The sequence below is a fragment of the Bos javanicus genome, chromosome 25 (assembly GCF_032452875.1).
Source record: "Bos javanicus breed banteng chromosome 25, ARS-OSU_banteng_1.0, whole genome shotgun sequence".
NCBI classification, from domain to species: domain Eukaryota; kingdom Metazoa; phylum Chordata; class Mammalia; order Artiodactyla; family Bovidae; genus Bos; species Bos javanicus.
Genome location: NC_083892.1, coordinates 13,368,662 through 13,380,991, shown reverse-complemented (window position 1 = coordinate 13,380,991; position 12,330 = coordinate 13,368,662). Strand labels below are relative to the sequence as shown.

At 45.5% G+C, this 12,330-nt stretch overlaps 1 protein-coding gene across 6 annotated transcripts in view; it reads left to right on the top strand.

Moving 5' to 3' along the window:
* Positions 1–12,054, top strand: part of PARN (poly(A)-specific ribonuclease) — a 179,310-nt gene extending 167,256 nt beyond the window's left edge. For all 6 annotated transcript variants that reach the window (XM_061401173.1, XM_061401174.1, XM_061401175.1 and 3 more), the window contains one exon: positions 11,053–12,054. In XM_061401173.1, the coding sequence (XP_061257157.1) occupies positions 11,053–11,105 (53 nt within the window). In that variant the 3' untranslated portion in view covers positions 11,106–12,054. The remainder of the gene's footprint in view (positions 1–11,052) is intronic.
* The last annotated feature ends 276 nt before the right edge of the window (positions 12,055–12,330 follow it).

Here is a 12,330-nt window from a genome sequence, read left to right as displayed (position 1 = left end):
CAGACTTGACTGAAACACTTCGCTTCAAATCTCTGAGGTGGGCATCATGGTCCATTTTACAATGAAGAAAACGAAAGCCTGAGAGAAGGCAGTGTCTTCAGCAAGTGGTGTTGGCCAAGCTGGAAAGCCGCATGTAAATCAGTGACATTAGAAGACTCCCTCACACCATACACAACAGTAAACCCAAAATGGCTTAAGACTTCAGTATAAAACATGGCATCATAAAACTCCTAGAAGAGAACATGGGCAAAACATTATCTTAAGTCTTGGCAATGTTTTCTTAGGTCAGTCTCCCAAGGCAATAGAAACAAAAGCAAAATAAACCAATGGGGCCTACTCAAACCTATACAACCTTTTTACCATCTGAGACACTAGGGAGGCCCTTACACAGCAAAGGAAACTATAAACAAATTGAAAAGACAAAATCTATGGAATGGGAGAAAATGTTGCAAACGATGCAACTGACAGAGGCTTAGTTTCCAAAATATACAAGCAGCCCATGCAAAGTCAACAACAGAAAAGCAAACTACCCAATCAACAAATAGGCAAAAGACCTAAGTAGACATTTCTCCAAAGAAGGCTTACAGATGAAAAGATGCTGCTGCTGCTGCTAAGTCGCTTCAGTCGAGTCCGACTCTGTGCGGCCCCGTAGACGGCAGCCCACCAGGCCCCGCCGTCCCTGGGATTCTCCAGGCAAGAACACTGGAGTGGGTTGCCATTTCCTTCTCCAATGCATGAAAGTGAAAAGTGAAAGTGAAGTTGCTCAGTCGTGTCCAACTCTTTGCGACCCCATGGACTGCAGCCTACCAGGCTTCTCTGTCCATGGGATTTTCCAGGTAAGAGTACTGGAATGGGTTGCCATTGCCTTCTCCAATTGTTAGAGAAATGCAAATCAAAATTACAAAGAGGTACCACCTCACACTGGTCAGAATGGCCATCGTCAAAAAGTCTACAAATAATAAATGCTGTAGCCGCTGCTGCTGCTGCTAAATCATTTCAGTCGTGTCCGACTTTGTGCAATCCCATAGACGGCAGCCCACCAGGCTCCCCCATCCCTGGGATTCTCCAGGCAAGAATACTGGAGTGGGTTGCCATTTCCTCCTCCAATGCTTGAAAGTGAAAAGTGAAAGTGAAGTCACTCAGTCATGTCTGACTTGTAGCAACCCCATGGACTGCAGCCTACCAGGCTCCTCTGTCCATGGGATTTTCCAGGCAAGAGTACTGGAGTGGGGTGGCATTGCCTTCTCCAAAATGCTGTAGAGGGTGTAGAAAAAAGTTGGTAGGAACAAAAGCTGGTACAGCCACTATGGAGAACAGCATGGAGGTTCCTTTAAAAGCTAAAAATATACTTGCTGTATGATCCAGCAATCTCACTCCTGGACATATATCTGGAGAAAATTAATTCTAAAAGATACATGCACCTCAGTGTTCATAACCACACTGTGTACAGTAACCAAGACGTGGAAGCAGCCTAAATGTCCATTGACAGATGAATGGATAAAGATGTGGTACATATATACATGGGATATTAATCATAAAAAAGAATGAAATAATGCCATTTGCAGCAACATGGATGCACCGAGAGATTATCATACTAAGCCAAATGTCAGAAAGAGAAAGACAAATACAATATGATATCCCTTCTATGTGGAATCTAAAATACGATACAAATAAACTTATTTACAAAACAAAAACAGACTCACAGACATAGAAAACAAATTTATGGCTATCAAAGGGGAAAGGGGGCAGGGGAGGGATAGACTAGGAGTCTGAGAGTAGCAGATACAAACTGCTATATATAAAACAGATGAACAAGTTCCTGGTGTATGGAATGGGGGACCGTGTTCAATATCCTGTAACAAACCATAATGGAAAAGAGTATGAAAAACATCTATATGTATGTATATAATTGAATCCCTTTGCTCTAGACCAGAAACTAACACAGCATTGTAAATCAACTATACTGCAATTAAAAAGTTTTTGAAGAAAGGAGGGAAGGGGGAAGGAAAAGAGGAGAGGAGGAAACCGAGGCCTGAAGATTGTGTGACTGGCCCAGGGTCATGGAGCGCGTAAGTCAGGCCTGCAGGAAAGTGGGTATTTTTAAGCGCAGTTACATATTGTCTCCTTAGAATGAGGGGATGCCTGAGAGGGAAGTTACTCCTCCTGTATCTGACTTCGTGACAGTCACCCCGGTTAGTTGGAACCAACAGTCAGGTCAAAGGGTAGGAGTGGAGCCCTGGAGCTTGATTCATACCCAGGCCAAGAATCCATTGTGTTGCAGTTAATTCCTCTTTTTACACGTGGCTTGATCTGCCTGCTGGGCGTTTTCTGAATCTCATTGATATTAATGAAATCAAAGACAGCAGAAATGTCACAGATGCCTTTTTATGCATTGTGCTGAAGCTGCACTTTAACTGAAAACGTAAGTTCTTATTTGAAGTCTGGGCTGTGTGTTTGCACTGTGAGGCTGTGAGTCTCCACTCGTTAGAGAAGTTTTTAATCTGTAACATTGTCTTCACCTCTGATGCCCGAGGCCCCTGCCGTTGTGCCTGCTCCACAGATGTTAGATACTAAATGTTAGCCTGGCTGTCAGAGCTCACCCAGAGCATGACCAGGATCAGGGGGCTTTTCCCTTCTTGGATAGCTTTCCTTCACTTCTCAATCTCCTGAATTTTTTTTAATTATCTGTTACTTCTCAGGGACAGGATTTTAGGTTTTTTCCCTTCTGTCTCAGCACAGTCTCAAAGATATTAAAATACCTAATAATAGATTGCATTAATAGATTAGCTCTTTTTATAACTTTCATCATTTTAAGTGAAAACTTTCTGTGAGTTATTTGGGGTGAATTTATAACACCGTCATTTAAATAGTCTCTTTTTCCCTCCCATTGACAGTAAAGCTGTCACTGCCACAAGATTTGAGCATTAAAAAAAAAAAAAAAAAGTTTTTTTTTTTTAGTTCTTTGTCTGTCCTGCTAAAGAAGAAAGAGAAACATCTTGACCACTTTTAATTGATCAGGTAACTTAAGAGCAATGAGTTTTCTCCTGGAACACCATTCACTGGGTTAGATCTTCCAGCAGCTCAGGCCTGGAAGTGCCCTGGATCCTCTTTAGCTGGTTTGTTTTCCGCACATAGTCCTAAAGTATCCGCAGGATGTAGGTCAAGATACCAGGTCCTGGGCCTGGCAGGTCAACCAATTTTGATTGCTCAGTTACTTTAAGGAGATCTTAAAATGAGCAAGAGAATAACTGATGTTTTCTAACTGTGGTGCTAGGAAGATTCTTGAGAGTCCCTTACACAGCTAGGAAATCAAATCAGTCAAGCCTAAAGAAAATCAACCCTGAATATTCATTGGCAGGACTGATGCTGAAGCTGAAGTTTCAGTACTTTGTCCACCTGATGTGAAGAGCTGACTCACTGGTGAAGACATTGATGCTGGAAAGATTGAAGGCAGGAGGAGAAGGAGATAACAGAGGATGAGATGGTTGGATGGTATCATTGACTCAATGGACATGAGTTTGAGCAAACTCCAGGAGATAGTGCAGGACAGGGAAGCATGGCGTGCTGCATCCATGGGGTCACAAAGAGTGGAACGTGCCTGAGCAACTGACCAACAACAGAGTTCAGACTGAAAGGTCTGTGTTAAACTCCCAAGGCTTCAGAGTGTCCCAGGAGCCCAGAGCTGGAACTGGCTTAGAGTGTTTGGTACAGTGTGGCTTCATTTTTCCTGCAGAGAAGGGTTCTAAGGCATCAAGCTCAGCAGTCCTACTGGGGACAGTATCTTTTTTTTTTTTCTTATAACTATAAAGTGTTTCATCACTACATTTAATGATAAATTCCAGAGAACACACTATTATCACTAGTTTTATTTTATAACAAGATCAGATGTTGTGGTAGTATATTTATCTGAGTAATTATTATTTTAAATACATCCCTCACTATAGATTAACCTTCTATGCAGGGCTTTTGTCCTTAAACTAATTAGATACTCAATAAATATGTCTTCAATAGGTAGAATACATGAAACCATACAATGTGATAACAGTATTTGCATGAATTCCTTTTATAAGGCCAGTGATGAGATTCTCAGCGAGGAATTACTCTGTCAGTTCTTTCACATGCATGCATACTCAGCCACTTCAGTCGTGTCCGACTCTTCATGACCCCATGGACTGTAGCCCACCAGGCTCCTCTGTTCATGGGATTCTCCAGGTGAGAGAATACTGGAGTGGGTTGCCATGCCCTCCTCCAGGGCATCTTCCCAACCCAGGGATCGAACCCGCATCTCTCATGTTGCAGGTGGATTCTTTTACCCACTGAGCCACCTGGAGAGCCATTGATGCTTTTATCTTGGTCCTAGTCCCCATCTTGTGCTCCTACTATCTAATTGTCCGCTTCTATGTGGACACTCAAATCCATGATGGCCAGGGCTTTTCTGATACAAATATGTATAGGATACTCGAAATCTTTTTGTACTGAAGTCCCCAAATTCAGCACCTTGACAAGTGCTCCCATGACTCACTGGGGTGCATTGGGTGCCCAGAGCACTGCCAGTGAAGGCATGGGAAACGTAGAAGACAGGCTTCCACCAGTAGGAAGTGTTCTGTTTTCCAAGGGGAAGGCAGCAAAAAGTAGGACCATAGGATATCCCTTGGGTTTCCCTGGTGACTCAGATGGTAAAGAATCCACCTGCAATGTGGGAGACCTGGGTTCGATCCCTCGGTTGGGAAGATCCCCTGGAGAAGGGAATGGCAACCCACTCCAGTATTCTTGCCTGGAGAATTCCATGGACAGAGGGGCCTGGTAGGCTATAGTCCATGCGGTCTCAGAGAGTCAGACACTACTAACTTTCACTGTTTTTCACAGGATATCATGTACCATAGCAATTTCTGTCCAACTGATGCTCAAGAAATCCCCCCCAAAACAGTGTCATTTTTCTTAGTTATACATCTTAATATCAAAGATACACTGAGACTTAAGTGCTGGATGCCTTCCCACAGAACAAAAGGACTTAAGTTGCAAAAAAATGACGATTTAATATATATACCAGACATTGTGCTAGGAATGTCCTTTATAATCTAGTCATTATAAAAACTGAGTAAAGTGTAGAGTCATTATCTCTGATTTATAGAGAGGAAAAAGACTCAAAGAATCACACATATGCAAAGTCAAATACAGCTGCTGTTGAGGGTGGCGGGGAGGGCTGTCTGAGCCAGAGCAAAGGCATCAAACCTCCTTGCAGTATGTAGTGTCTCCGAACTTCAGAGGACGCGAAGGGTTCTTCCCACAGGTGAATGTTTCTGGCAGCCGTTCTAGATCAGAAGCAACTACCCACCCAGACTTTCTTGTGATGAAGTCATGTGATAAAAATCCAAGATACTCTTCCCTTTTGGAGATTTTTATCTGCATGTCATGTGATTTAGTAAATGTTTTTCTCCTGAATGTAGTTGTTTCTATCCTGTTTTCAGGAAGCAAATGTATACTATCAATCCTCCCCCTTTTATACTCATTGGAGCTAATGGAGATTGATAATGCTGTCTGCTCTCCTCTGGGGCAGTCAAGGCGTACTCTCCATTGGTGCATAAAGGAAACAGCTCCGTGTGCTGTATATGCTGGAGTCAGCTGTCTCTAAGAAGTGTTTCCCAGACAGTGTTTGATGGGTGAGTGTCCACAGCGCCCTTGCTCTTGCTAAGGAATTGAATTCATATTCCAGTGGCCTGATGCTGGTCGGACTAGCCAGTCTCAAAATACAGATGGACTGTCCAATAGCTGAGGTTCCACCTCTAACGCTCTTAGTGTTCACAGAGCAGGGCCGAGAGCTGTGGCTGTTCCTGGTGACTTCTCATGTAGCAGTGATGTCGTTCCAAGTCTCTTTTCCCCCTTACGTTTAAAACACAACACAGGAGAGCTTTCCATGTTTGCCAAGAACCGAGAGTTTTATTGGAGTCTTGACTAATCTGCTGATTTTTTTCCAGCTTCAGCCCTTAGGGTTCAGTGTAAAAATGGAGACTCTACTTGGAACAGCAGTCTCCTCTTGCTGTTAGAGGTCTCCTGAACTCAGAAACGTGCTCTGCAGTTGGTGCTGTCGATCACCTGAGTGGCCAGCCTAGGGAAGCCCAGGAGCTTTGTAACTACTCAGTTCAGATATGGATTTCACCCTGTGCTCCGTGAGTGCCCTTCCTCTTCCTCCAGGCAGCCCTCGGGGACTCCCCACACGCCATCCAGGGGAGCCCTTCTCTGGGAGATCTTCCTGACCCACAGACCGAACCTGGGTCTCCTGCATTGCAGGTGGATTCTTGACTGAGCCACCAGGGAAGCCCTCAACTCTTAAGTAGGTGAAAAGCAAATCAGCAGAAACAGTCACCTTTTGTTTCCACTTTTTACTTTCTTTTGTTGTTTTGTTAATAAAAATAATGGGCTCACTATGAAAATCAGTTAAATGAAGGAAAATAGAAGAATATACAATCCCGCAGTTACTTGGTACTCTGTTAACAAGTATTTCTCTCTCAGTTCAGTTCAGTCGCTCAGTCGTGTCCGACTCTTTGCGACCCCATGAATCGCAGCACGCCAGGCCTCCCTGTCCATCACCAACTCCCAGAGTTCACTCAGACTCACGTCCATCGAGTCAGTGATGCCATCCAGCCATCTCATCCTCTGTCATCCCCTTCTCCTCCCGCCCCCAATCCCTCCCAGCATCAGAGTCTTTTCCAATGAGTCAACTCTTCGCATGAGGTAGCCAAAGTACTGGAGTTTCAGCTTTAGCATCAGTCCTTCCAAAGAAATCCCAGGGCTGATCTCCTTCACAATGGACTGGTTGGATCTCCTTGCAGTCCAAGGGACTCTCAAGAGTCTTCTCCAACACCACAGTTCAAAAGCATCAATTCTTCGGCGGCTTAGCCTTCTTCACAGTCCAACTCTCACATCCATACGTGACCACAGGAAAAACCATAGCCTTGACTAGACGAACCTTTGTTGGCAAAGTAATGTCTCTGCTTTTGAATATGCTGTCTAGGTTGGTCATAACTTTCCTTCCAAGGAGTAAGCGTCTTTTAATTTCATGGCTGCAGTCATCCTACCTATCGTTTTTATGCATAGTTGGATCATTCTCTGTATGCCATTTAGTATCTTGTTTTCCCCCATCTAAAAACTCTTGGTCAAATAATTTAAATTATCAGCATATTTTATATTAAAATTTGGGGGTTTTCTTTTAAACAATATTCCTCGTACCTTTTGCAGGGTCAGCTTTATTAAGATTCAGTTTACATGCAGTGAAAGTCATTACTTTGAGGTGTACAGGCTGACGAGTTTTGACAAATGTGTACAGTCATATAAGCATCACTGTGCTCAAGAAATAAAGCAGCTATTCCAGAAGATTCCCTCGTGCCCCTTTGCTGTCAGCCCCTCCCTGTCCCTAGGTCCTGGCAGCCACCGATCTGCTTCCCATCACTGTAATTTTGCCTTTTCCGAGGGTCATTTAAATGGAATCATTCGATAAGTAACCCCTTGGGTCTTGCCCTTAGCGTGAGGCCTTTGACGTTTGTCTGTGGTGGTATCCGCGTCACTGGTTCATTCCTCTCTTCTGTGGACTAACAATCCACCTTTCAGACCTATCACTATTTGTTTATCCATTTTGCCTTTTGGCATTTAGGTTGTTAGCAGCTGAGAGTCTAGCAGATGTAAACATTCTGTGTAAGTTTTTATGTGAACTAAGTGTTCATTTCTTTGGAATAAACACCTACGGGTGGACTTACTGTGTCATATGGTAAGTGTATGTTTAATTTTATAAGAACCTGGCCCACTGTTCTCCAGGGTGGCTGCAGCGCTCCGCATCCGCACCAGGGCTCAGTGGCTCTGCAGTCAGCAGTGCTGGTGGTGTGCTTAGTAGCCATTCCAGTGACGTGGACTGGTATCTCTTTATGGCTTTGGTTTGAATTTCCCTAATGACTGACAATGTTAAATATCTTTTTATGTGATTTTTTTGTCCATTGAAATATCTTCTTTGGTGAAATGAGTGTTTAAATCTTTTGCCTGTTTTTTCACTGGGCTGTTTGTTTTTCCCTATTGAATTTTGAGAGTTCTTACGGATTCAGGATACAAGTCCTGTTGAGCGTTTTACAAATTCTTCTGGACGGTGCTTTTCATTCTCTTAGCAGTGCCTTTCAGTAGTAGATGTTTTACATTTTAATGGAATCCAGTTTATCATTTTTTTCCCTTGAATTATGCCTTTGGTGTCATATGTAAGAAAGCTTTGCTTTATTCAAGATTGCAGAGTTCTCCTATGTTTTCTTCTAGAAGTTTTCCAGTTTCAGGTTTTACATTTAGATATACCATCCATTTTGTATATGATGCAAGGTACAGTCCATCATAGCAGGAGACAGATGTCCTGAAGTTTCTGTTGAAAAAGAAAAGTTGTTCCTGAGTAATTCTTTGCATTCTAGTTACCACATAGGGCTGTGAAAAGCGAGTTCCCTGGAAAACTGACCACAGTTTCTTATCCATTAGCTTTGAAATGGGTCCTTCAACGGTCTACAGCTCTCCCTTTCTGGAAGGTGCTTAGGACGAGCACCAGCACTCTGGTCTAGGTCTCCTTTAGTTGGTTCACAAAATTCTGGTTGCTCTGTGCACACCATCCTTTCTCAGCAGCTGCACATTGTAAGCGGCTCTCTTTGACTGCAGGCCGTTGGCTTCCCCGGGCAGTAACCACATGCAATGTTGGGCTGCCTTCTCCACAAGGGGAAGGGGCTAACGAGCATTCAGAACTGGCTCTGTGCCAGGAACATAGCTGAATCATGGAAATCCTCTGAGGCTCGAAGTAGCATTGAGTGTACCTTACAGATACGGGTGAGAGTTGCTCGGAGTCTTACAGCTACTGGGACAGTCCCACCACACTTGCCTCTCTCCCGTTTCTGCGTATTCCGTTGTTTCTCGCTTGCTCTCCACAGAGTCACTCCTGTGTGGTTTCTTTTTGTTTGTTTGTTTTTGGCCGCATCTGGTCTTGATTGTGGCACGCAGGATCTTCCTTGTGGTGCAAGCTCCGTATTCGCAGAGCTCGGGCTTAGTTGGAATCGAACCTGTGTTCCCTGCATTGCAAGGTGGATTCTTAACCACCAGGCCACCAGGGAAGTCGTCCTCCTGTGTGTGGGACGGTGTGCCACCAGACTCACACGCACTCCCATTCAGGTAAGGGCGGGTGCTGTGGTAAGGATGACAGCACAGCTGCTTTTAGCCATTGATCTTTTTCCCTCTCAGTTTTATTTCAGCACCACCCCCCCACCAACATTTGGCCTTGTGGCTTTTACCTTTAGAATATCTGATAGGCTGCTGTATTATTTCTTTGCTATGTGAATTACAAAAACGCCCTTCCTGATGTCAGTTTTCCTCCCTGTCATTAAGTACAGTGTGACTGGGTGGTTGAGAAGGGGGTCAGGCTAGTTTAATCTTATCCTGGGCCGTCTGCAGAATTTAGTTGTTCCCTGGAGGGGACTGTTTGTTTTGCTTTGTTTTTCAATAACCTTTATTCCTTTTCCTTCCTTTTTAAGTTTTATGTATTTATTTATTTTTGGCTACACTGGGTCTTCATTGCTGTGCGAGGGCTTTCTTTAGTTGCAGCAAGCGAGGGGCTACGCTCTAGTTGCAGTGCGAGGGCTTCTCGTTACTGTGGCTTCTCGTCCTGCGGAGCACAGGCTCTAGGGCACACGGGCTCAGGAGTTGCAGCTCTTGGGCTTAGTTGCCCCACAGCATATGGAATCTTCCTGGACCAGGGATCAAACCCACGTCCCCCACATTGGCAGGCAGATTCTTAACCACTGGCCCCCCAGGAAAGTTCCCACCGTTATTCCTTTTCTAACTGGATCATGGGAATCGGTCATGGGGACCATCTCCTGCTCACCTTCAATTCTCTGGAGCAGTCCCGGGCGGGACACGCGTGTTCCGTGCAGCCATGAGACTCCCGACAGAACTCTTTAGATAACGTCCCCTCCTGCTCTTCTCATCCTGTCTCTCTGGGTTTTATCTCAGTAGAGGAGAGGGGCGGATTCTCACGCCAGCACAAATCCTCGTGTTACTTCACGTGTTTGGACCCAGTTACCTTCACGCCTTCCTGTCACGGGCAGTAACCACCCTCAGCTGAACGAGTGCCCCTCTGTTTTTGAAAGTTACTCTCCGCTTCAGGCATCATCACAGACCTCTCCCCTTTTTCAGTCTTGGACTGTTGGCTGGGGCTGGCTTTGCCTGTTTCCCTGCCAGCCCTACCTTCGGGCTTAAATAATGCATGATATCCCGGGTATGGGAGCACCTAGCCGGCCGCATTTTCCATCATGAACATGCCGTTTCCTGACTTAGTTCCCATGTATTTGGCTGTGGACATCGGTGGTCCAAGCAGTGACCCAGTGGTGCTGCTGCTGTTGCAGAAAGTTTCCGAATGAAGAAGAGCTTGTAACTTTGGGGTGAAACTGTAACAGAAGAGGCTCCTTTAGGCCACGAAGACCATAGCCAGTGTTGCTGAAATAGGAAAGAGCTACAAGCTGCTTTTGCAGATCTGTTTTGGGATGTCTGAACCCCCACTGGTCAGCTTCCCTCTAGCGACTGTCTAGCCACCAGCCCCTGAGACTTCTTGTCTGGTTAATAGTCACTGCAGCACAGAGAAACTCATCCTCCCAGGCCTTTGGCAAGGATCTCAGTTCTGGGGGAATCTGGACCCCCATCTCAGCCACTTGCTGTAAAATGGGCACATTAGTGCCACTAAACCGGGCTTTTATGAAGATTAAATCAACTGAGTGCCCGGCATGCTGCGTAGCAAAGAATATGGGAGTGTGTGCTCACTGGAGGATGCTTAACTCCTGTGAAGTCAGTACAGACGCCCAGACAGGAGGCACTCCCTGGATCCTGTGGTGATGTTTCTACAGCGTGGCCTTCATATGCCGGGCACTGCTCTCCAGCGACAAGACCATCCCAGCCCTGGCCCTGGTCAACGCTGTCCGGGCAGCTCCTCTTTCTTTCCCCTGGCCAGGGCAGCCCTCTCCTTATTCACCTTCTTTTGTCCTCTCCCACCAGGAAGCATCTCAGACAGCTCGGCCAAGCTCTTCGAAGTCCCCGACACATGGTAACCAAGACCAGAGTGGAACAACCCCGCTGGTGCTGTTGCCGAGAAGGAAAGAAGCAGCTGGCACGTTTGGAAGCCATACCGAATTTCACTGAATCTACTGTGGTGTGGGAGGAGCCTGAAACCAAGTGCGTCTCCTGAAAAAACCCCAGTTCTTGTTTTCAAGGCTGTGTTCCTTCCTCCTCAGCCTCACCTGCGTGCTGGCTGGCGCTCAGCGTGTTACCGACTGTCGTGCATTCATGATTCACCAGGTCATTAAGGTCATTACTTGTTGCTCATGTGAAACCCTCCAGTCACAGATCTGTGTGTGCGAATCCACCCAAAGGGGAAGGCCAACCGTGAGACCCGCGGAAAGAGCCGACGCTCTTGTGTGCTGTGACCATGAATTTGGGGTTGAACCTCTCGAGAGGTTCACGCTCAGGCCCAGGGGCAGCCCCGGGGTGTGGTACGGCCTCCCATGAAGAATTCGGTTGTGTCTGCCTGCTTCTCATCATTGCTGCCCGAAACCACGAAGCTCCGAGCTTGTTTTCCTGGTAGCAAGATGTCTACCACCGTCAACATGCCTTGACCTTTGGGGCATATTTATTTAGAGGTGTTTTTTTTCTCCCCCTAAGATGTGAGTTTCTCATGGTGGGGTGTACGAATGAAAAGTTAATTTCTGTTTTCCCAGGTAGCGCTGCATTCCGTGTCTTAGCCAGTGTCTTGTCTGTCTGTCTGGTGGTGTCTGGGGGTGAGGTGGCCAGTGTGCGTACGTGTGCATGTGTGTGAAATCATAACAAATCAACACCGTGTACCAGCCTTTCTCTGTCAAACCAGATCACAGCAGCGACAGAATCCCGTGGATCTGCTTCCTACAGATCATTGTTAGATATTTAACATTTTTGTATCATGGAAATTAAAAAAAATGAAAAATGTATTTCCGAAAGATGAAAATTAAAGAGATTTTCTTAGGATTCTTGGTTTTTTCTTTTCTCTTCTTTTGTAAGTGAATGACATACTTAATCTCTGCATAGATGTATTTCTCTTTAAAGATCACCCCAGAAAAAGCTCTGCAAAGTCAGTAAGCCTGGTGCTTTTTTTTCTTCTTTTTTCTCTCTCTCTTAACCTCTAACCCCTTACACCTGCCTTGATGAGTCAGGCGCCTGGTGCTGGAGGGGAGCCGATGGTCAGCAGTGTCAGAGGGGTGCATCTTCATGGTGGGAAGGTTCTGAGCAGAATTCAAGGTCTCG